This window comes from Triturus cristatus, chromosome 10 (assembly GCF_964204655.1).
Source record: "Triturus cristatus chromosome 10, aTriCri1.1, whole genome shotgun sequence".
Lineage (NCBI taxonomy): Eukaryota > Metazoa > Chordata > Amphibia > Caudata > Salamandridae > Triturus > Triturus cristatus.
The window spans coordinates 903050449-903075161 of NC_140593.1; the positions used below are offsets into that span (position 1 = coordinate 903050449).

A 24713-nucleotide genomic window follows, 5' to 3' on the forward strand; every position below is an offset into this window, starting at 1 on the left:
GTACATTGTTTTGTAGGTGTTACTCCTGTTGCTTTTCAGGCTATGCAATGTGACCTATGTATATTTGACTCATGTGACATAAGTGTACAGGTGTCTGATTTTCTCCTGTCTCTTCACCTTGCCCACAGCATCGCCGGGGGACACGGAAGGAGACACTAGCACGGACCGGGAGGAGAGATTGAGCACCAGTACCAGCAGTGCTGTCCTGTCTGGCACATGGAGTGGCACGGAGGCCGAAGGGAGTGAGGCGGAGGACCTGTTGACTGCCAACACAGACTATGACGCAGACGGGTCCGAGGCTGAGCTCCCAGAGGTGGCGGAGTCTGCCCCCCCAGCTGATGGCAGCCCTCCACATCCCCCCGCCACCTCAGGTTCCATCACCGGCCTCCCACATGCTCGTGGCCCTTCCCTCCGTGCTCGGTCCCCACATGTCTCCTTCCTGCCAGGCACCGCACCCCCTGCCCCTGTCACCACTGCTGCGGTGAGTGCGGAGTCTGTGGACATCCTGAGGCAGTTGCAGGTTGGTCAGACTGCGATGCTAAATGTCCTCCATGCCCACACCCAGGTGCTGACCCAGATGGAGGCATACATGGAGGGCATGTCGGCTGCGCAGTCTGACCAACGGCAGTTGCTGAGGTCCATAGACTCCACACTGACTGCAGCACTGGATCTCCTGCAGCGCTGCGTAACACCCCCTACCCCTGCCCCATCCACAATTCCCACTCCCGTGCCTGTCCCACGCACATCCAGACGTCAGCGTGCACGCACCCCAACAGACACAGGCACCACACCACCAGGGAAGTCGAAGCGCACACCTCCTGTCACGCACACACAGGGTGAGGAAGGCACACCCACTGGGTCGGGGGGGAAACGTAGAACACGCAGCCACAGTGGGAGTCCGCATTCCACACAACCCACTCCCTCCAAATCCACTCCCCTTAGCTCTCCTGGCCAACAGTCAGTGACAGCATCATCCACTGCGAGTGTGCCCCCCAGCCCCAGGATGACACCACCCCGCAAGCGGTGGAGGCGGGACCCGGCCAGGGGAGTTGAGTCCCCCACCCTGTCCACACCCTCCCCCAGTGGCGCTGCGACCCATCCCTTTGCCCCCCCCCCCTCCTTGGGGCCTGTGGTTGGATTGGGTACGGGGGAGTCGCTGGGGGAACTTGCCGACGTGTGCAGCGCCATTCTGTCCTCCACCTTTGGCGCTGGCACCCCCCCTGTGGCAGATTCATCCCTCCCTGCACCCACAACACCTACCCTTTCCCCTCCTGTCCCTGCGGTGCCTGTTTCCACCCTCCCCCCTGATGCCCCCTCTTCTGTGGATGAAATGGACTTGTGAACTGTGCAGGCAAGCTAGGGGACACACGTCCCGATGTGTACCCCCCCCCCGGACATTGCTGCTGGGCTGGCCCATGGCCCTTGTACATAGTGGACATTTTCTCTGATATATTTTCCTGCTGAATAAAGCCTTTTCTTTTTGTTTTGCACACTGATGCTTTCCTGGACTTGCTGTTGGTGCTGGTGCTCCCTGCGTTGGGGTGGTGATAATGTGTTAGGGGTCTGTGAAATGTTGGAGTGTGCTGCTCATGGGGTGTACCCTGCCATCTGCGTGCCATCACAAAGGTCTCTGCAAATGGTATTTGGTCATGTTTGCTCTCACTGTATGGTGACATTGTCCCAAGGTGTGTTCCGTCCTCTGTGGCCCAGGCCATTTTTCCTGCAGGGTGTCTCCCAAATGCTGTGCTGTGCTGTGTCTACATTTCCTGGATGTGTGAGGGTTGCCTTTCAATATAGCCATGCTGGCTCAGCGATGGCTCCGCCTGCATCTGGGGTATCACCCTTGTAGGTCACTGAACTTGTTGATGGGGTATATTGTCCGATGTCTGGGCACTGCTGGGAGTGATAGGTACACACCCCTCCTGTGTCTGGGCACTGCTGGGAGTGATAGGCACACACCCCTCCTGTGTCTGGGCACTGCTGGGAGGACCCTGCACCCACCCCTCCTGTGTCTGGGCACTGCTGGGGGTGTTTTGCACACCCCATTCTTATAGCAGGTTCGGTGCGTACATGCACGGGTGGGGGTTTGGTGCGTACATACACGGGTGGGGGTTCGGTCCGTACATACACGGGTGGGGGTTCGGGGCGTACATACTCTGCTGGGGTGGGGGTTCGGTGCGTACATACACGGGTGGTGGTTCGGTGCGTACATACACGGCTGGGGTGGGGGTTTGGTGCGTACATACACGGCTGGTGTGGTGGTTTGGTGCGTACATACACGGGTGGGGGTTCGGTCCGTACATACACGGGTGGGGGTTCGGGGCGTACATACTCTGCTGGGGTGGGGGTTCGGTGCGTACATACACGGGTGGTGGTTCGGTGCGTACATACACGGCTGGGGTGGGGGTTTGGTGCGTACATACACGGCTGGTGTGGTGGTTTGGTGCGTACATACACGGGTGGGCGTTTGGTGCGTACATACACGGGTGGTGGTTTGGTGCGTACATACACGGCTGGGGTGGTGGTTTGGTGCGTACATACACGGGTGGGGGTTTGGTGCGTACATACACGGCTGGGGTGGGGGTTCGGTCCGTACATACACGGGTGGGGGTTCGGGGCGTACATACTCTGCTGGGGTGGGGGTTCGGTCCGTACATACACGGGTGGTGGTTCGGTGCGTACATACACGGCTGGGGTGGGTGTTAGGTGCGTACATACACGGGTGGGGGTTTGGTGCGTACATACACGGCTGGTGGTTCGGTGCGTACATACACGGCTGGGGGGGGGTTCGGTGCGTACATACACGGGTGGTGGTTCGGTGCGTACATACACGGCTGGGGTGGGGGTTTGGTGCGTACATACACGGCTGGTGTGGTGGTTTGGTGCGTACATACACGGGTGGGCGTTTGGTGCGTACATACACGGGTGGTGGTTTGGTGCGTACATACACGGCTGGGGTGGTGGTTTGGTGCGTACATACACGGGTGGTGGTTTGGTGCGTACATACACGGCTGGGGTGGGGGTTCGGTCCGTACATACACGGGTGGGGGTTCGGGGCGTACATACTCTGCTGGGGTGGGGGTTCGGTCCGTACATACACGGGTGGTGGTTCGGTGCGTACATACACGGCTGGGGTGGGTGTTAGGTGCGTACATACACGGGTGGGGGTTTGGTGCGTACATACACGGCTGGGGGGGGTTCGGGGGCGTACATACACGGGTGGTGGTTCGGTGCGTACATACACGGGTGGTGGTTCGGTGCGTACATACACGGCTGGGGTGGGGGTTTGGTGCGTACATACACGGCTGGTGGTTCGGTGCGTACATACACGGCTGGGGTGGGGGTTTGGTGCGTACATACACGGCTGGTGGTTCGGTGCGTACATACACGGCTGGGGGGGGGTTCGGGGGCGTACATACACGGGTGGTGGTTTGGTGCGTACATACACGGCTGGGGTGGGGGTTCGGTCCGTACATACACGGGTGGGGGTTCGGGGCGTACATACTCTGCTGGGGTGGGGGTTCGGTCCGTACATACACGGGTGGGGGTTCGGGGCGTACATACTCTGCTGGGGTGGGTGTTAGGTGCGTACATACACGGGTGGGGGTTTGGTGCGTACATACACGGCTGGTGGTTCGGTGCGTACATACACGGCTGGGGGGGGTTAGGGGGCGTACATACACGGGTGGTGGTTTGGTGCGTACATACACGGCTGGGGTGGGGGTTCGGTCCGTACATACACGGGTGGGGGTTCGGGGCGTACATACTCTGCTGGGGTGGGGGTTCGGGGGCGTACATACACGGGTGGTGGTTCGGTGCGTACATACACGGGTGGTGGTTCGGTGCGTACATACACGGCTGGGGTGGGGGTTTGGTGCGTACATACACGGCTGGTGTGGTGGTTTGGTGCGTACATACACGGGTGGGGGTTTGGTGCGTACATACACGGCTGGGGGTTCGGGGCGTACATACCAGGGTGGGGTGGGGGTTCGGGGCGTACATGCACGGGTGGCGCTTGGGTGCGTACATACACGGGTGGGGGTTCGGGGCGTACATACCAGGGTGGGGTGGGGGTTCGGGGCGTACATACACGGGTGGCGCTTGGGTGCGTACATACACGGGTGGCGGTTCGGGGCGTACATACACGGGTGGGGGTTCGGGGCGTACATACACGAGTGGGGGTTCGGGGCGTACATGCACGGGTGGGGGTACGGGCCGTACTTCCACGGGTGGGGGTACGGTCCGTACATACCCCTGCCCACGCTCTGCGTGCCTGGGTACGGGCCGTACCCATGCCTTTGGTGTGTGGGTACGGTGCGTCCCACCATTGTTGCGGGCCGTGGGGTCCGCACCGTACACAGGCCTTGGGGGCGTGGCTACGGGTCGTACCACGCGTACCCCTACATGACCCCAGCAATGCTGGTACGAGCTGTACCAAGGCCTTTCTGACGTGGGTACGGGCCGTACCGCTATTGTTGGAGTGACGTAGGGGGACGCGTGGTACGTTCCGTACCCACGCTCTTGCGGCCTGGGTAGGGTACGTACCGGTTCGCGTGACCATCCACTTCCGTTGTGGCGGACGCTTGCGTTGCTGGCCTTGCCCCCACCCCCTGGAAGTGACCAGGCCCTGATGGTCAGGTATGTCCAGGCCATGTGTGATTTGGTACCATGTGTTGGTGTTGTGTGTCCTGCCCCTGCCCCCCCCTTTGCCCCTGGTTGTTGTGCTGACCTTCTGCGGCGTCTGCGTCGGTTCCTGTACGCCAGGTGGACTGCTAGGAGGGCAGGGATGGCACGTAGGTTCGGGTCCATGTCTGTTCGTCGCGTCCAGCTGCTCCTTGCGTGTGTCGTCCTGATTTCCCGGCAGTTTTTGGCAGCCGGTAAATATTTTCCGTGCGGGATGACGTCGGTTCGAATCGTACTTCCTGGTTCGTGAAACGTAGGCTGGATGCGTACCGACGTCACGTCGGCTCCTTTCAGGATCGGAATTGTGTTTAGTTTCTGTTCGGTCGGTGTTTTGTTCGAATCGTACGGAAATGGTGTTTCCGTATGAATCGTACTTGCATTTTCGGATGGATTTCGCACCGGGTACGAGTCGGACGGAGAAAAGGCTCCGTCCGACGGTTCGTACCCGGTTTTTACCGGATCGGAATTGGCACCTAAGTCTCTTTCCTGTGCATTTTCTTCCTTCATTTTCTCCTGCAGTTCTTACGGGAAACAAACCCTCAGTCATACTCGCATTCCGCCATCTTCTCATTCGATCATCATGATTCTCATGTCCGTACGACCTACCAAACATGTATCTATACCTTCCGCCACTTCTCTGTCTTTCTTGGTCATGCATCTCATCTTCCCATTCTGTCAATGCTTCAAATTGTGTCGGTCTAGGTCTTGGTTCTAAATTCATCATTTTCTCTCTTAAATTTCTCAGAACTGCCAATTTAAATGAACCATGTTCTGGGAAACCAAGACTCCGTCATTTCTTGTATACTTTACCCAAATGTCTAACCAAATACAAGTATGATATCCATATTTCACAACCATAAAGTATGCGGGGGTTTTCGGTGGAGGAAGTAACTGTCCTTCCCTTGTCACAATCGGTTTGTCCTTTTTAAACCACTTCTTAATTTTTCCAAACCATGGCTTTTTCACCTTTTCTGGTGGATCGTAATAAATTTTCCTGTCTTCCGTGTATCGCTAGTCTCTCCTTACAACTGTACCGCTATTCTGTCCAATCGTAGCGCGGCTCACACTAACGCACCAATCCGGAGCGTCTACGTCACTTTTGCAATTCTCCAATCCCAGCACGACTCACACTAACGCACCACTCAGAAGCGTCTACGTCACCCTGTGCTTCTCCACTCCTAGCGCGGCGTACACTAATGCACCAATCCGGAGCGTTCTACGTTTCCGACTGACTGGCCAATCCCAGAGCGGTCGTTCTGACGTCAGCAGCCCCTGTCACAGCTCCTGCTCCTGTCTACCCCTTCTTTACAAAATCCACTCGGTAAGTTTTGTTTCAAATTTACAATTCTGTTAGTAACAACATAAAAACACCACCATTGTCTGCTACTCTAACCAAGGAATAGCAATAGACCTTTCTCACAAGAATTCCGTCTTTCCCGAGAGCAGCGCTTACCTCTGCCCTACTACGGAATCGTTACTTCCGTTGATAAAGTATCACATCTCTCTACCTTACCCTTCTAACAAGCATTAGCTAACCGTTTCTCCAGAATTAAGACACTGGGTTGGAGACCCAATGCTCCTGAGAAATAACACTAGAGTTTCACAATTAACCCGAATGCCTTCACATTCACGCACTTTCACACTAGAAAATGTAGTACATTCACACAGAATCCTGTCTTTCCCGAGAACAGCGAACAATCTGTCCTATTACAGAATTATGACATACGTTGATAAAGTAGCACTTCCCTCTACTTTATCCTTCTAACAAGCTTAGGGATCACCTATTACCTTTCTAGTGATAAGCGTTATCGGAGTGCCATTTGGACTCCTGGTACCTAAGACCAAAACTTCACAGGTGACCTTCGCTACCATACACTTCTTTCATACAGGAGTTATTTCTAATGGCAACACACGACGATGTCACCGGATCGAACACAGACAATGCGTTGTGCAACTTCAATCGTTACACGTTTTCCCCTGTGTACCTACAGGGCAACAACAATTCCGTTTTCCCGAGAGCAGCGCTTACCTCTGCTCTACTACGGAACCGTTACAAACTTCCAACTTCCTACATCCCAGAAGCTGTGCAAACAACATAGAACTCGACGCGACTCAACATAAAGTGTTAATACATAAACCAATATCAATCAATAAGCAATTTACAAGCTATAATCACCAAACCAAAACAATAACAACCATCATTCTGCTACCAGAAAAACTGATGCAGCGTGAAATGTCAAATCCTCCCTTCGTCACAGACCAAATATCGCAATAGCACATTAACTCAATACATTAATTGGTGGGGCCCATAACACCAACACTCACACTTCATTGATTTGCTCTCCCGGGAGGGATAAGTTTCCATACGCTGACATGAAAGGAATATCTTTTCACCTAAACCCTAATATACATTGAATACCTTTATTAATTTCAAACCTTGTGATATTCCCCTCATTTGGCGATGAATCAGTTAGTTAAATTTGGGTATTTGGTAATTCAATTCTTTTATTTATACTCTTCTCTTAATCTAATTTCTTCAAAAAAACAACTCAACACATTTGTCTTTTAATCAAAGCATCGTTTATCTAATTAATTGCAAATTTTGGAAAATCATCGACCAAACCGCAGAACATCATATTTACCTAATCTGGCTATTAGTGGTCCTCTAAGTCAATCAAGTCATGGAAAAATCTTTAATTCATCAAAGTCAGGCCGCAATTCAGTCTGTCAAAGATTCATGGAAACAGCTGTCCAGCATTGTCACCATCCTCTCCGTCAGCATAACGTCAGGAAATTCGCAGCAAGACAAATCGAACGCCGCAGCTCACTATTATACCAACTTTTATAATGATTTTAATGTCAAAATGTATCAAGAATGAGTTTTAGACAGTTCTGATTGGTGGGTTTCGGGTCGTTCGGTGAAGTTCTCACATAGTCTATTCGATTAAGTCATCACACTTGCTGGTTCCGGTTTTAAAGACAGTCCTTTGTTTCGTGGTCCTGGCAACTCTCCCAGTGCGACCTTGGTTGGTACATCTTGTCTGGGTCAGGACAAGGCCATTGTTGCTTGCTGTTGCGCAGGGGCATTTCACCCGAAACCTCGTGGAACGGTGACTAGGGCCGTCGAGTCAAAAGTCAGCCATCTTTACGAAGGCCCAAATGGTCAACTTAAGCAAAACAAACACAAAACATAATTAAAACATAGAAATGGCTAATAAAATGTTAAACCCTCACTAAGGGCCATATGTAGGTACCTAAATACCGGTCGGTAACGGCCGAAAATCGGTAAATATCCTGTTACCGACCGGTATTTAGGCAATTGAGATGTAGGTGACTGGAATTCAGGATTTGGTAATTTACCGAATCGGAATTTTACGAAATCGGTAAAATACCGATTCGGTAAATTACCGAATCCTGAAATCCAATGTAGGGGGCACTCAAGTGAGTGCATTTTAGGTTTCTGGATTTGTTATTTACCACCAACTACAAGTTGATGGTAAATAACGAAAACCTTTTAAAAAGCAATTTTGTGCTTTTTGACAAGTGCCATTTGGCAGACATACATGCCCTTAGGGCATGTATGTGCTCCACATGTGCACACATGCACGATTCAGGGCTGCAACAGGGTGTCAATGTGACACCCTGCCACCCATGAATATGCGCCCCCTATTACCGATTCGGTATTTACCGAATCGGTAATTGTGAATGGCTTCCCATTCATTCCTATGGGCCTCCAGGCCCATAGGAATGAATTGGAAGGGATGCATTATTACCGAATCGGTAAATACCGATTCATAAATACCGAATATTACCGATTCGTTAATAATTACCGAATGTTTACCTACATTCTATTTACCGATTCATAAATACCGAATCGGTAAAATTCGGTATTTATGAATCGGTAAATATATATTACCTACATATGGCCCTAATTCCCCTATGTGTATGTAATTACCTAGCATAATAGAAACATTTAAAGCGTTTATATTCACCCAGTGCTGTCATCTGGTGCAACATACAATTACATCATGCAATATTCTAATTTTCTACCATTAGTATGCGTACATATATTAGTATACAATTAGTTTAGCCATGCACAATGCAAATCCCATGTGTAATTCTTTCGTTAATATAATTGGTGAGTTATCACTTCAAACGGATTAATAAGATTACAAGTAATAGATTATTCGGATTAATATAAACATGCAGAATGGCAGAATGGGGGGCTATACAACATTTTGTACTACTCGCTCCATCATTAGAAGCTGCCTGTTGGGTAAACTATAATGCAGCGTATGAAGACCCATCCAGTAGTTTAGTTTGTTTGTGGTGCGTTTGCTTTCAGGGAACAATGCGTTATACTTAGTGCACTGCGGTAAGGGAAGCATTAACAAGACATCAAAACAAAGAACATAATCATGAAGAAAGTGTACGCCTGGCGAGAAGGAAAAGTGCCCCCTCGTGAGTCCAGTCGGCGGTGGGGGTAATCACTGTGGAGTAAAAACAATGGTGGGTCAAATATTAAGTCACTGACATACCTTTGCAGCAGCGATCTCTCAGGGTAGAAGCAGCGAAGTGATACTCACGTGGAAACACCCTCACTCAAGCCTATTCACCTGCCCAGCCGAATACGGGACTCCGGAGTGATGGGGTTGGAGTCGCTTCGGTATAAATGCCGGTGAATAGCGTAAGTGTGTCTGAGCGGGGGGAGCGTGTCTCTATGGAGAGCGGGAGGCTAACCCGGAAGTGAGGTCGGTGGTATGGAGCGATGGCCATTTTTGGGAACAAAATAATAAAGTAATGAGCGCGGAATGCGCTATGATTTGTCACAATCTTTTTGTAAAAAGGACAGAGCAAAATTTCCGAAAGAAATTGGGAAAACAATATGGAAAGTATTAAATACTCTGGGATCGACACAGGTGATATGTACTCTATGAGAGAGTGGTAGGCCACGGCACTGGAGTGTGCTGCAATTGGGAACGTTCGCGCATGATCTCACAAACGGGGAGTGTCACTGTGTATGGCATACTAGATGGACACTCAACTATGGGGGATACTGCAACCATGCAGATGGTATTATTGGCATTACAAGTGACGTGTCATGGTGTGATCTGAGAGGTAGTGGCAAAATATGCCACTATGCTGTATGCCTCAGATGGATGAGAAGGTAGAGTAATGTTAAAACGTAAAACTGGTAGGTGGGAAAAACTAACCAGTGACTCTTGTATGGGAGCTAGGTGACTAATTCAGACTAAGGTGTATCGTCGTTCAACCTGTGGTTGTTACCCTTAAGGCGAAAGACCCAGCGTTGTTCTTGTCTGAAAGGACGGTCGTGGTCCAGTTGGGATTGGACTCTATGATAGTCCATCTCAAAGTCATTGGTGGTATGTTTCATCTCAAGGAAGTGATTTTGAAGTTTCGTGTTTGTCTTTTTACATCTTATTGTGCTTTTGTGTTCTCCAATGCGTATCTTGATTGGTCTTGTGGTCATACCCACGTAGTGTTTGTTACATGGGCAAGTGATTAGATATACACAGTTTTTAGTGTTACAGTTCGTGTGGCGCTTCTGTACCCAAGGTCTCGTTAGTCCCAGATCTAAACTTTTGGATTGGACTGTGAGAGGGCAAATAGAGCACGTCCCACATGGGAAATGGACTATGATCGGTAGTAAGGACCATACTGTAGGTTGGTTGCTAACAATGTGTCTAGGTCGTGTGTGCACAAGTAGGTCTTTAAGATTCTGAGTCCTTTTAAAGGCGAAAAGGGGCACTGGTCCTGGTTTAAAAGACCCTGTGGATAGTATACTCCAGTGTTTTTTTATAATTTTTTGAATGTAGTTGGAGTTGGGCGTGAATGTTGTTACACAAGTGAGGGTCTTGTTCTCTTGTTTGTCTTTTACTTTCAACAGGGCTTCTCTGTGGTTATTCCTTGCTCATTTTTGTGCTCTGTTAATGGTTTGTGATGGATAGTGGCGATCCCTGAGATTTCGTGAGAGAATGGCAGATTGTTTTTCATATTCGTAAATAGTATTACAATTACGACGTAGTCGAAGGAACTGCCCTACTGGGAGATTGTCTCTCAGTGCCTTTGGGTGGTGACTCTGGTATGGTAAGAGGCTGTTTCTGTCTGTGGGCTTCCGATAATTTGTTGTGAGCAGTGTGCCATTGTATAAGGTTATCCAGAGGTCAAGGAACGCAATACTCTCTTCTGAACTGGTACCAGTGAACTTGAGGAAGGGATCAAGTGTGTTTAGCCATGTACAAAAGGTGCCACAGAGGTCCACATTCCCTGTCCAGATGAGGAGGACGTCGTCGATATATCGGCGCAAGGTCATGATATTCTCTTTGTATGGATTGTTGTCACCCAAGATGTACTTCTCTTCAAAGTCAGCCATGTACATGCAGGCCAAGCTCGGCGCGAAGGTTCTCCCCATGCTGGTACCCTGTATCTGGTGGTAAACTTTTGGAACTAAGAGTGTCTCACTCTCTTCCTCTTACTATTCACAATTTTTCACATCTTTTGGTCCTGACGAAGCGCGAGGGGATCCATTAGGGATCCAACGACGGCGCGAAACATGTTGACCAGCACACTTTTTCTCACACACCGGCACTAGGAGTAGCGGAGTAATACCCCGTCCCCTATGCTATCTATTAATAGAGGACTGCCCTTGGCCTTTGTTCATTTTTAACCCTACCCCCGGACCAACGAATAAAGCTATCCCTACAGCTCCAGAGGGTAATTTTAAGACACCACACACACAACCACCACCCCTTTGTTTCCTAGGCCCACACACCCCCATGCACAACTGCGGTGTCACCACAAAAGATCTCCGACAAAGAGCCCTCTTGCGGGGCCTGTGGGGGACTGCAGCGCCACCCCCACGAGGAGCAACGCCCGATGATGAAGCATGACACTCGCAAGGGTGTGTGAGGGCACTAGTAGAGGAGAGATTCCCCACCTCACTCTGTTAGGGTACACTGCTTCTAGAGACTCTGTCTTCTTTTTCTATTTCAGCAACCTAATTGGCCTCTGACTCTGTCCTCTCCCGTAGGAACAGTTACCACAACGTGATATAGCTAAAAAAAACGGGCAGCATAGTCTTGAAATAGGCGATATATATACATAACGCGTATTTGTAAAGCACACGTTCACCCAGAATGGTATCTTGGCGCTGAATAACAGATGTTTATTGTAACCCAACTCAAGGGGGAGAGGATGTGGCCTAACGGCTCGGGCAGTCGACCTCAAATCTGGGGAACTGGGTTCGAGTCTCTGCAAGGATGCGCAACATCCTGTGATTCTGGGCAAATCACTTAATCTCCCCTTCTCAAAAATGAATGTGTCCTCATGTAACACAACTGGTGCTTGTGTAAAGTGCTCTGATACCTGATACTTTTGGGGCAAGTCTGCGCTATATAAAACTCAGTTTTAAAAAATTGTACTCATTTTATCAGTCTCAGAAGGATGAAAGGCTTAGTGGACCTGCCAGGATTTGAACCTGTGACCATGAGGTCAAGCACAGGCCCCTACAATGGGTGCATAAGTCCACTAAGCGACCTGACCTGGCTTCCTTTCTCACTTTAGGCACTTACCCCCTTACACGGTACGGTTATGAAGCTGGTGACCCATGTCCCCACTTAAGGCTTCCTGTGGGCTGGTAGACACAGGTCCCTGGAATACTGATCCCAACATGTTCAAGACCCATTTTTATTCTGGACAGTCATGTTTGGTTCCTGATAGAAACATGTCTGTCTGGTACAAGTGACTTCATCTTGAAAATCATCTAACCTAGGTGGATCTTAAAACCTACATGTATAATGCTAGGTGGACATATAGCCATATAGGGCTTCAAAGTTTTCTGTTGTCAACCAACCTATCCACTCCTCTCCTAGAACAAGAACTTTGTAGACTTTCTTTGCTACCAAATGATCTGAACTTCACAGAGAGGTCAAGCATCTATAAGATTCTTTGCGATTTCAATGTTCCAGCTGATAACCTATGATGCAGGATGGCTTCAAACCTTCTTAGAATACCTACTTTGGGTTTAAGAACTCAATTAATTCACACACAACATGAAAAATCTCTCAAAATGTTAATGTCAAGGATATAGAACATAGGCCACTAGCCTGGCCAGACCATCTGTCACACTTGACATCCTTGGCTTGGTTTTTCCCCAAGCTTTTGCCTTCCATCCTCATGTGTTTACTGATTTAATGTTTGCCGGCTTTAGGACTCTGAGCACTGTACCGCTGCTAACCAGTGCTAAAGTGCTTGTGCTATCACCTTTAAACATGGTGAAACTGGCTTACACCCAATTGGCACATTTAGGTTTCTTTTGAGTCCCTAGTAAAGTTGTACTGTATGAACCCAGGGCCTGTAAATAAAATGTTACTAGTGGGGCTGCACCATTGTGCCACCCAATTAATGAGCCTTTTAAAACATGTCTCAGAACTGCCATTGCAGACTGAGGGATACGTTTTAAACTGCCATTTAGAACCAGTAAGATCAACTTCTTGCCAGGGCTAAACCTCCCTTTTTAATACATATAGGTCACCCCTAAGGTAGGCACTAAACAGCCCAGAGGGCAAGGTGCAGTGTACTAAAAAAGTTGGATATGTACTTTCAAGTTTTACATGTCCTAATGGTGAAAATCCCTATATTCGTTTTTCACTACTGTCAGGCTTACCTCTCCCATGGGATAACCAGTGGCAGCTCCTCCACTAAGGCGGAGGAGCATCGCCCCATTACTCTGTGGTAAGTAGTTAAAGAAAACAAAATGATAATAACTAGCGTTATTATCATTTCAGTTTTCCTTTTGTAGTGCGGGGCAGGGTGGGCTGGGCTGCCAGAGCAGGGAAAGAGTGGTTTCCCACTCCAAAGTGTGCAATGAAGCTTTGACCAGCGCTCTCAGGCCGGCCAAACCGTCATGCACACTTTGCATGTTCTGCACCCAGGCTGCATTCCAGGAGCGAGAGGCGGCGGTGAGTGGACGGAGAGGCGGCAGCCGGCCGGCTGGCTGGCCTGAAGGTAAGTGGTTTTTTTCATTATTTTTCAATTAGAACCCCCCCCATCTGCCGCCCCACCTGCCACCTCCGGTAAAGAGCACCCACCACTGGGGACAACATTGGGTTTCCGTCTTACATTTAATAATTAGTAACTTTCAACTGGGAGCAAATAAGAATGTTGATTTTGGTATTGAAAGAGTTGTAATTTAAAACCCTCTTTAATAGTAAAGTTGTATTTTAAGTCCTGGGGCACATGACTAGGTGTACCTGGCAATTGATCTTTGGGTATTACTCTCAGCCCGTGAGACAAAGGGGGAATAGGTGTTGGCAGGATGGGCCATCTCTGACTTAATGAAGGTAAAGGGCTGTCACTTACCTCACTTGCATATCATAAAGCCTCTGCTTGAGCACCCTCACAATAAGTTTGCCACTAGTTTTTTTGTCACCCCAGACAAGCTGGGGCAAAGGCAAGGAGGTATAACATTCAAAATACCTCTGTGGGTGGAAACCTCCAGAACCTTTTCCTACTTCAAAGTGTGTACCAGGTATAGAGGTCCCTCGCACCCAACTCTTCAATACACCTCTGGACCTGTGGAATACTCAGAAGGACTGCTATGCTGCTCTGCCAGAAGGACTGCTACTTTATTGCCCTGCTGCCTGGTTGAAATGGACTTGACCTGCATCTTGAAACCAGGAGCACCAAGGGCTAGTTGACTGGCCTTGTGACAGAGCCTCAGAAACAAAAAAGGCTCCAACCCCTTGAACCCAGCATCTGGACTCTGTCTGCTGTGTGCCCTACTCCCCAAGTGGTACCACCCCAGTCCTTGACCCTTGGAATTGTGCCTGAAGGATACAGGACTTCAATGCTGGACTTCACATAGCAAGAACATCATCTACTGCATCCTTGATGACGATGCAGGACTCCACATCGTAGCCCTGCAGCTTTCTCAGAACTACCGCTGCCTAAAGCATCCTCAATGCAGGATTTTGCATCCCTCTGCAAACCAGGATTCAAGGGCCTACCTTAGTCCCTGTATTAGGTCCATGCTCCTTGGCGGTCGGCCTGAATTTGTGAATTTGTCCCCGTCTGAAGTGGCCAGACAACCACAGTTAGCGCTTTGTTCTTTTAGGCACTATTTTTATTTTAATCTTTATAATTGTATATCTCTGGCCTTACTGTTTTTTTTTTTGATGCTCTGGTCTCAAATACTTTCTTAAATTTTACTCTATTTTTCTGAAATTGGTGTGCGATTTCCTTTGTGTTATATTTTCACTTTATTACTGTTCGAAATCCTGCATCAATATTTTACACATTGCCTCTAAGTTAGACCGGACTGCCTTGTGCTTAGCTACCAGAAGGTTAAGCACAGACAATTTGGGATTGCTTATGACTTCACCTTGATAGAAATTGTGGTTGCTGCTTGAGTGTGGTTTCAGGCCATTCAACCAGCAACCCAATTTCAGAAAATGACCGACCTCTAAACCCTAAAATTACCCTTACCACTCTTTTCCACTACACAACCTTATTACCCCTAAATCCTATAACGTCCCTTACCACCCTTTACCACTACCCATCCCTAAGCTCCAACGTTTTCTGCTTCAATGCACGATTAAATTGCATTCTGTGGTTGTGTTCCGCAAGTGACCTGCGGCTGGTGCTCGCAAGTGTATCTATGAGAAGCGGCGAGAATGATAGAGGAGGATAGGAGACCGCTAGAGTGAGAAAGTGTCCAAAAAGAATGAGGTGCCCAACAGCTCCAAAACGCCTCTCAGTCAGGTTTACCTAATGTTAATGCGGTAAAACATACCACTGAGCGCAACTGCTTTGCGCATTCTTTTTTGTACAGCATAGCATCACCTTCTCACATTGATAAACACTAAGTGGGCCTTCATGCAGTTACTGGAAATTGATCTATTGAGCTAAGACAAGGACGAAGACTGCATCATAAATAAGGCTGACCAAATTTTCCATTCAAATTTCCAAACATGTAAAATAAGCCAATTTATTTCCACCTGCAGAGAAGAATTCGGACTTCACCATGGGTGAAATAAAGCCCAAACCTCAGCACAATTAATTTAGCGGCACTGTGATGAGCGGGTAATTAAATTGCCCCATGTAGCTTTGTAAATATGAATTACATTATGGCATTGTTCAGACCAATGAAAGTGGTCTTCTAAGCATCTTTCCCAGGAGGGAAGCCTTTGTGCAGAGCTAGCCTGCAGGGCCTTCCTGGCACTCCGGCGGGCAGGCACAAGACACAGGCTCCCGTGCTGGGGATCTTGCTTTCATGCGGTATCAGGGGCTGAACACTGTATTTAACTTAAAGCAATAGCCATTAGGAAGGATGCATTGTCCTGCCCCTGACAGTTCTGGATAACCGAAGCACTCGTATTTGTATTTATTAATTTATATTGTATTTGTATTTATTTATTGAGTTATATAATCAATAAAAATCATTACACCATAGTACATTCCTTCATTTACATCGTAAAAGGTGCTATATACTTAAAACGTTTTTGCAAGTCCTTGACTCACATAATTACCATTTTACCATTATTCTTAATATTTACCTCTTATATTACAGTAACTTTGAGCTATTTGGTCTTTGCCTAATATTACCTTAACACAATAAAATCTTACTCAGAAGCACTCATAGTTTCATACATCAAGGCGTGTGACTAGGAATTCTGGTGCGGCTTGGCAATCCCGCCTTCATTCGTCCTTTTTATTTAATCCATAGCAGGCTGATACAAAACCAGAGGAAAAAGACAGAGGTATCCTAAATTTTGCAAAAAGAACAATTGATGGACAGAATGCAGAACAATGTCATACATTCCCCCAATACAGAGATCTGGGCCTAAATCCATCCTCTTTTTGCTCACCATGCCATTCCAGTTTGGACCCAGCCATATGCAAATCAGTCTTGACCCTGTGCCCAATGGGAACAGTCCAGCCCGAACTGCCAGGCCAGGTCCTCCCTGGACTGGAAACAAGCATCCTAGGACCGGTTTCGGGGTTTCACCCCTCTTCAGCCAGGATAGCTTGATTCCAGTGGCAGGGAGAGCACGGGACTCACGTCTGAGCATACCCGTCCCACTCGGGGTGACAAATGCAAAAAGAACTATTGATGGACAGAATGCAGAACAATGTCATACATTCACCCCAGTACAGAGATCTGGGCCTAAATCCATCATTTTTTTGCTCACCATGCCATTGCAGTTTGAATCCAGCCATAAGCAAATCAGTCTTGACCCTGTGCGCAAGGGGAACAGTCCAGCCTGAACTGCCAGGCCAGGTCCTCCCTGGACTGGAACCAAGCATCCTAGGACCGTTTTCGGGGTTTCACCCCTCTTCAGGCAGGATAGCTTGATTTCAGTGGCATGGATAGCACGGGACTCACGTCTGAGCAATTGATGGATAGAATGCATAACAATGTCATACATTCACCCCAGTACAGGGATCTGGGCCTAAATTTTGCGTCTACTAAACGCAGACCAAACAAACTAACAAAAAATGGGACCACCTCTAATAAAAAGGACTCAAAAGAATAATGTCACATGAGGACATTTTCAAATAACTGAGCTATATGGTTAATGAAAGGGAAAATCTTCCTAGGTCTAAAAAAAACTTTTTAGGAAAGGACTGACTTATTCGAAATACTCTCCTAAGCGGTTTCAGTAAAGAGAATGGTCCCCAGAATAAACAGAATTACCACTTTCATCCTGGTCATTCTTGACACGAAATCCTGTCCTTGACATTTGCGTGATAACCTAATGCTTACTGGGGATTGTACTCAATTTGCATGCATTGATCTCATTAGACCCACACACCTGAAAACAATTAGTAGTCGGCGAAACGTTCAGGCCTGAAGACAGCGTCCATAATGACCTGGAATAAAGCGGGCACCCTTGAGGCAGACGAACGGTCGTTGTTTACACTCTGCTCCTTTCAGTGAAATAAATTTGAAAAGTCAGAAACAATGTTTCCTTTTGGTTGGTGACACAACGTGAAACATTCTTGAGCAAGAATGAAAAAAACGAGAAATGGGTTAGTACATAAAAGGCGCTCTCCAAATCGTTAGGGAACAGAGAGAAAGAGAGCCGGGGAGAGATGGATGGCTGGCTGAAGACGGCGCTGCTGCTCTGCTTGGTAGCAGCTGGCTCCTCAGCGCCCCTAGCGACGCCTCCTGTTACCAGCGAACAGATTCACCTGATCACCAACGCCATTGAACTTCTAAACTTGGCAGCCAAAGGGGCCGTTTTCAGACTCGTGTTTCCTAATGTCAGGCTGGTGAGTAAATTCGAGAGTTTATGAAACTTGATCACCGTGGCAGGGCCGGTCCTAGGATTTTTAGGGACCTGGGAAAAAACGTGTCATCACAGGAACTGACCACATACATCACAGTTTAATTAATCTTATGTTGCATTGAAGTGACTTGCAAAATGCAACTTCTTGGGACTATATAACGGATAAGAACATAAATACCCCAAATAAATCAAGTCCATATATTTTAAACCTCTGCTAGTGGATTACAGTAGTCCAGCTGGATGGAAACACTTGGTGCAGCTCTCACGAGAATGGGTATCTTTACTCCAGTGTTCTCTGTCCAACGTTAACTGATTACATGCACTTTTCTTTAGGCAATCTAAGGGGACAGAGGTGATTTACACACAAAACAAATTCTGTAAGTGCTTCAATGAAGTTGTAGTGGGCACTTGAGCACACACCGGACCTCAGCCAGAACCTCAATGGGCATGGCACACAACAGTTTGGCACAGAGGTGTTTACTGCAGAACACCTTATAATGGTTATGTGTTTGAAAATAGACCCAGCAGGCACAGAAATGTGATGCTGATGGGAGATATGGGAAAATATGAATCTTGGCTGGTACCCGATGGAGCAGTCAAGACGCTTGAGATTGAGTGGTGTAGGGATGGAGCAGGCAGACATTGACTGGGGTAGGGATGCAGAAGGAAGAGATTGGAGGGGTGTAGGGATGGAGCAGGCACCGACTCTGTGGTGTAGGGACAGAGCTAAGGCTGCTTAGGGGAGCAGCTAGAACTGCAAAGGAAAGAACAAGAAGGGTAGTCTTGGGTTTTCTTGGCACTAGAGCAGCAGGGCTGCAAGTGAAAAAACACCTACCAGCGAATACCTGCCTCCCTCCCCCTGGCCTTGTAGCCATCAAACAGCGCTCTGAAGCCCAAGAGAAAGAGCCACTCGTCTTACCCTCCTGCCCCTGATATTGCACTGCAAGGCCCATGAGAGGGGGCCATCCGTCCCAAATATCACTCATCGCAGGTTAGATGAATGCATGTGTTAGTCTTCACTGTATTTCTGCAATGAAACAGTTTCACAAAGTTCATATAGCTCTGCAGCAGTGCATGATTTTGCACCACAAACGAGCAGTAATTTGTCAGTTTGAGCTTGGATAAGACTAACAGCATTTAACTGCTACTTGAGTCTGGAGCCCTGCTGGATGGACTCAAGTTGAGGAAAGGTGGCTACTGTGTCAAGTACTTTGTAAACAAGGAGGCATGTACCAGTTGAGAAACTCCATTTAAAGGAGATATGTTAGTGTAGAGTTGAAGGGTTGTGCTGCAATTAATAGTCCCGGCCAAGGGGAGGACACATCCCAAAGAGAAAGATGAGCTCATTCAATCCTCTCCGTCTCTTTGCATTCTGGTACTTTTAGTTCAGCATTTTAATAGCAGGGAGGCTACAAGCCTCAGAGGCAAAATAATCCTGGAATTGCTTTTCATGCCTGATGGAAGGTATCTTCAGACCTTGAGATCTATTCACATCAACACATAGAATCATTTTCAGAACTTTAAGTAGTTTAATCAGTAAAGGCTTTATTCCTCAAAAATGAAAGTATTATTCTCTGTACCCCTGTGGTTGTTTCCTTGTTCTCTGAGCAACCCAATTAGATACCAGGGTTCTGAGGTGTGGCACAAGAAATGGCTCATTACTGAAGAGGAAAAGCCATATTTTGGGTACAGATGCCCCACAGGCAACCCATCATAACTGTTTAGTAGTACCACCCAAAAATAAGTAGCAGGCTGGTTTATAGCATGGCAAAGTTTTCCTGATTAAATGTTCAAAAAATGAACCTTTTCATGAGTTGATGCTTTCTACACCTTTACTTTAAAAAAGTATGCATCTCTGAAACTAGCAACAACACCAAAAACACATTTGTAGATCCGCTCACAACAGTGTCACTTTTAATGTCACTCGTATGCTATACAGATATCATCCATAAACCCGCTACAATCCTTGAAGTGTAAAACTGCCATTGTGCTCTAAGAAAAGAAACAAAAGAATTTGGTAATCAGCTTACATTTTCATGCTCTTTAAGGACCAAGGGCCTGATTTAGATCCCGGCAGATGGGTTACTACATCACAACAGTAACGGATATCCCATCCACCAAAATAATAATCCCATTATATCCTATGGGATTTATATTTCAGAGGATGGGATATCCGTCACCTTTGTGATGCAGTAACCTATCCACTGAGATCTACATGAGGCCCCAAGTTCTGCTAGGTATCCTTATGTTTCCTATAATAACCATGGAGCGTTAACCTGCGACAACTCTCAAATACTTAAAAAGTGATTCCTTCTTGTTTTTGCCCTTTGAAATCTGTTTTTTCACCCTATTTTGAAATATGAATATTACTGATTTTCCTAAATCTTTGATAGGCAAACTTGATCTAGCACTGAGAAGTCAAAGGTAAGGGGGGCCCTCTCCTGAGCCGCGTATCACTGGATTTTGTTTGCAAGGCCTTGTGGATGGGGTCGCCCACTCGGGGCTTGAAATACATTATTCAGCACTGCAAAACCCAGTGGAATGAAGACCTTCTCCTCACCCTTGTAGCATTTATGGGTCCTCTCCCACGCCTTGCAGGTGGTATGCAACGCTGTGAGGCTCAGAGTAGGGTACTAAGACACGGAGAGCATGGCCAAAGAGACATGGCAGGATCACATGGAGACAGCGCGGCCACAATCAGACACCAAGAAACAGACATGCATTCCTGGAGAAGGGAGGGTTAGTGACACCCATTATTGTGCAGCCCGGAGCTCTGTCAATGGTGATTCGCGGCATTGATGTCCCGAGGAGGTGGTGGGAACTAGTAGGATTTTTATATGAAGCTGGCCTCTCACCGCTCCTGTTTTCTGGGAGTTCAATTCTCAAAGTGATTATCCATTGCTGCTAGGCCCAGGAAAGTTGATGGGGCCTCTACTGGCCATCTAAAAGCTGGATCATGGGGCTGTGGGGCATATTAGAGGGGGGGCCCTCCACATGAATGGGTGGGTAATAGATTTCATTGGATGACTGATGTACAGATGGCTGGACTTTATTGGTTAAATGGCAGATGGGTGGGTGGGTGTTATAAATAGACTGTACTTAACAACATTGACAGATGTAACTATTTTGAGGTGCTTGGTAACACATAGTGCAACTGGCTGTTATCCCTTATTAACAGGCATTTACTGTTAACATAAATAGCCAGTTGTCCACTTTTTCACTGGTATGAGTTCTATTTTTGAAAATTCCCCTTGCTTATAGTTCATTTTAAGCAGTCACCAAACCTGTTGCATCCAGCACAGAGGGGAAGTGGTTTACTCTTTTCACACTTTTAAATATGAATCCGTGGCTGAATCACATTTTTTTTATTCTTAAAGGTGGGCCCATTTCCTAGGCCTCCCAGCCATAGCGTAGCACTGCTAGGACCAAGAGAGAAGCCCCCTCCCCAGGGTCTCACAACACTGGATAATGTCTATGAGGCTCAGAAACCCCCTCCCCTGAACTTTGGGGCCATGTTATCCTCATACTTCTCTTCCTGATATTGACGCTACTTGCTGGGGTGAGGGGGCTCAGTTCACTTCCTGGAAGTCCCGTAGTGCCGTCGAGAGACGCCATCTTCTTAGCTTGCGTTCTAGCTCTCTGGCACCCGGGCGTATTTAAATGCACGCTGAACGCGCGCCTAAGGCAAGATGTCTGCGCCCGTCAGCATCCCGGATGCGGCTAGCGCCAGTCATGCTACCTGGTTGCCTTGGGAAGCGGTGTCAAGTAGAAGTTATTCTGGTGCTACGCTTAGAGCGCTGGATGTGGCGGCTCACTGCCATTCTCACACCTGGGATGTGGCGGTGATTCCTTCAGGCGTCTGCCTAGCGTGTGGCTTCAATCTGGGGGGGGGGGCGCTTGTCTCCTTGGTCAAAGAGGGCTACCGACCCAAACAGCGGCCCAGGTTTCCCATATCTTGGCAGCTATGATAAATGCCCGCTCACTTAAGAAACACCATGCGGACGTATTTGGGTTCTTGGAGGACGAAACATTAGATATGCTGTTCCTAACGGAGACATGGCTTGACTCTACATCTGACCCTATTGTCTCCCTGGCCACCCCTGTGGGCTACAAAATCCTTAGAGTCGACCGCCAGTCATGCTTCCTGGTTGCCTCGGGAAGCGGTGTCAAGTAGAAGTTATTCTGGTGCTACGCCTAGAGCGCTGGATGTGGCGGCTTGCTGCCATTCTCACACCTGGGATGTGGCGGTGATTCCTTCAGGAGTCTGCCTAGCGTGTGGCTTCAATCCGGGGGGGGCGCTTGTCTCCTTAGTTAATGCCCCGGTTACTTACCGGTAATCTTCATTACTCCGAGTCCTAGTCTTCCTCGCCACAGTAATACAAATAAGCCTCCGGCTCCACACAGAACTCCAAGTAAAATAAAAGAGCAGCGCTCTAGTCTCCCCTCCCTCCTCCAACATGGCCCCCAGTGGCTTCAGCCAATCCCATAAAGGGATACAAACCAGCCAGCCCGATCTGATAAACAAAGCCGCAGACATGAAGCCGCCACCAGGGCCGGGAGGGAAGGGAAACTATACTGTGGCGAGGAAGACTAGGACTCGGAGTAATGAAGATTACCGGTAAGTAACCGGGGCATTACCTCCTCGTCCAGTCTTCCTCGCCACAGTAATACAAATGAGCCGATACCAAAGCAATCAGCTTCATGTAAGGAAATAGACCACACCAATAGTGCAGCGAAAACATAATTTAATACACAGAGGTACAGTAATCAAAACGATAACCTCTCAAGTCACCCCCGCAGTCAGAACAGAAGATGCAAATGAAACAGAACCCCCACCCCCAACCTGGAGGCGGTAATGGGACATGAATCTATGAGGGGAAGACCAAGTAGCAGCCCTGCAAACATCCTCCATGGACACCCCTTTGAAGGAGGCCCAAGACACAGCAACAGATCGGGTGGAACGCCCCTGAACAGGAAGGGAGGGAACCTCAGAAACAGAAGCATACGCCAATAAAATGGCCTCCTTAATCCAGCGACTGATCGTCGATAGGGATGGTTTCAGGCCCTGACGTGACAAACCATAATTGACAAATAAGTTGTCAACCTTGCAAAACGAAGACGTGTGTGACAAATAGATCAATAAAGCACGACGAACATCTAAGAGGTGCAACAGGGATTCCTCATCCGAGGAAGGATCAGGACAAAGACTCGGAAGAACCACCTCAGTAGACCGGTGAAAATAAGAATCCACTTTCGGAATGAACGTAGGATGAGGGCGCAACACCACACGGTCCGACAAAACCAACAAAAATGGAGCAGAACGAAGGAAGGCACCCAACTCACCCATACGTCTGGCAGAAGCAATCGCCACAAGAAACACCACCTTGAGTGTTAAAAACTTCAACCCCACCGACTCCAAAGGCTCGAAGGGAGCCAACTGTAAGGAGCGCAAAACCAAAGGCAGGTCCCAAGGTGGAGGACACATGATAGGACGGGGGCGTTGGAAAGAGAGAGACTTAAAAAGTCTAGTAACCAATGGCGAAACAGAAACCAAAGGGAGGACATGGAATGCCCGAATCGCAGCCCACTGAGCCCGAAGAGTCGAAATGGCTAAGCCCAGCACAAATCCATCATTCAAAAAAATCCAAAATGCGAGCCGGGTCTAAAGAAGCCACTGACAGATCGTGACACAGACACCAAGAAACAAAATTATCCCAGTGCTTCGCATAGGATTTAAGAGTAGAAGGTCTCCTGGATTGCTGAATGACCCCAGCCACAGCCAATGAACAGCCATTTCGCATCAACGAATCCCTCTCAAGAGCCAGGCCCGCAGACCCAAGGAACGGAACACAGGCAGAGGAAGAAGAGGACCCATCAGAGGATAAGGAATGAATGGCAAGGCCCACCCCGGAGACACAGCCAATTCCAATAGCAGGGGATACCAAGGTCGACGCATCCAACCCGGAGCAATCAGTAGCACAAACGACCCCTCCCTCTTGATCTTCTGCAAAACCGCCGGAATCAGGGGAACAGGGGGAAAGGCATACAATAGACCCGTCGGCCAAGGGAACGACAGGGCATCCACCCTCCATGCATCCCGGCAAGGCATAATCGTGCAAAAGCAACTGATCTTGTAATTGTCCCGGGAAGCAAAGAGGTCGACAATCGGATATCCAAACATCCTCCGCAACCTCCTGAACATCACATGTGTCAGGGACAAAGACCCCATGGAAGGAAACATCCGGCTCAGACAATCCGCCACAGTGTTCTCCGCGCCAGGTAGGTAAATGGCAGAGAGGGACTCCAGATGTACCTCCGCCCAACAACATATCCGACGGCTGAGGCAACTGAGGGATCGAACCTTGCACCCCCCTTGATGGTTCAAATAAGACATCACAACCTGATTGTCCGTTCGGACCTGTACATGGTGACCCTGAACCAGAGCCGAGAAATCCAACAGACCCAGAAGTACGGCCTTCAGCTCCTTGTAGTTGGAGGAACATGACAACACCGACTGAGGCCAAACCCCCTGAGTTGTCGAATCCCCCAGAGTAGCACCCCACCCCAGCAGGCTGGCATCGGTAGTGACCACGCGGGTGGGAACAATCAGAAAGGGGCGGCCCCTGGACAGATGACTTTCGTCCAACCACCAACTGAGGACCACCCGAACATCTTCCGACAGAGGAATCAAAACACTCATATCTAGGGAACAGGGGT

General features: G+C 48.4%; 1 protein-coding gene across 3 annotated transcripts in view; it reads left to right on the top strand.

The window, feature by feature from the left end:
• The first annotated feature begins 17779 nt into the window (after nt 1-17779).
• LOC146796213 (cathelicidin-related peptide Pt_CRAMP2-like) overlaps nt 17780-24713 on the top strand; it is a 130318-nt gene continuing 123384 nt past the window's right edge. For all 3 annotated transcript variants that reach the window (XM_085628718.1, XM_085628715.1, XM_085628717.1), the window contains exon 1: nt 17780-17979. In XM_085628718.1, coding sequence (XP_085484844.1) covers nt 17800-17979 — 180 coding nt within the window. In that variant the 5' untranslated portion in view covers nt 17780-17799. The remainder of the gene's footprint in view (nt 17980-24713) is intronic.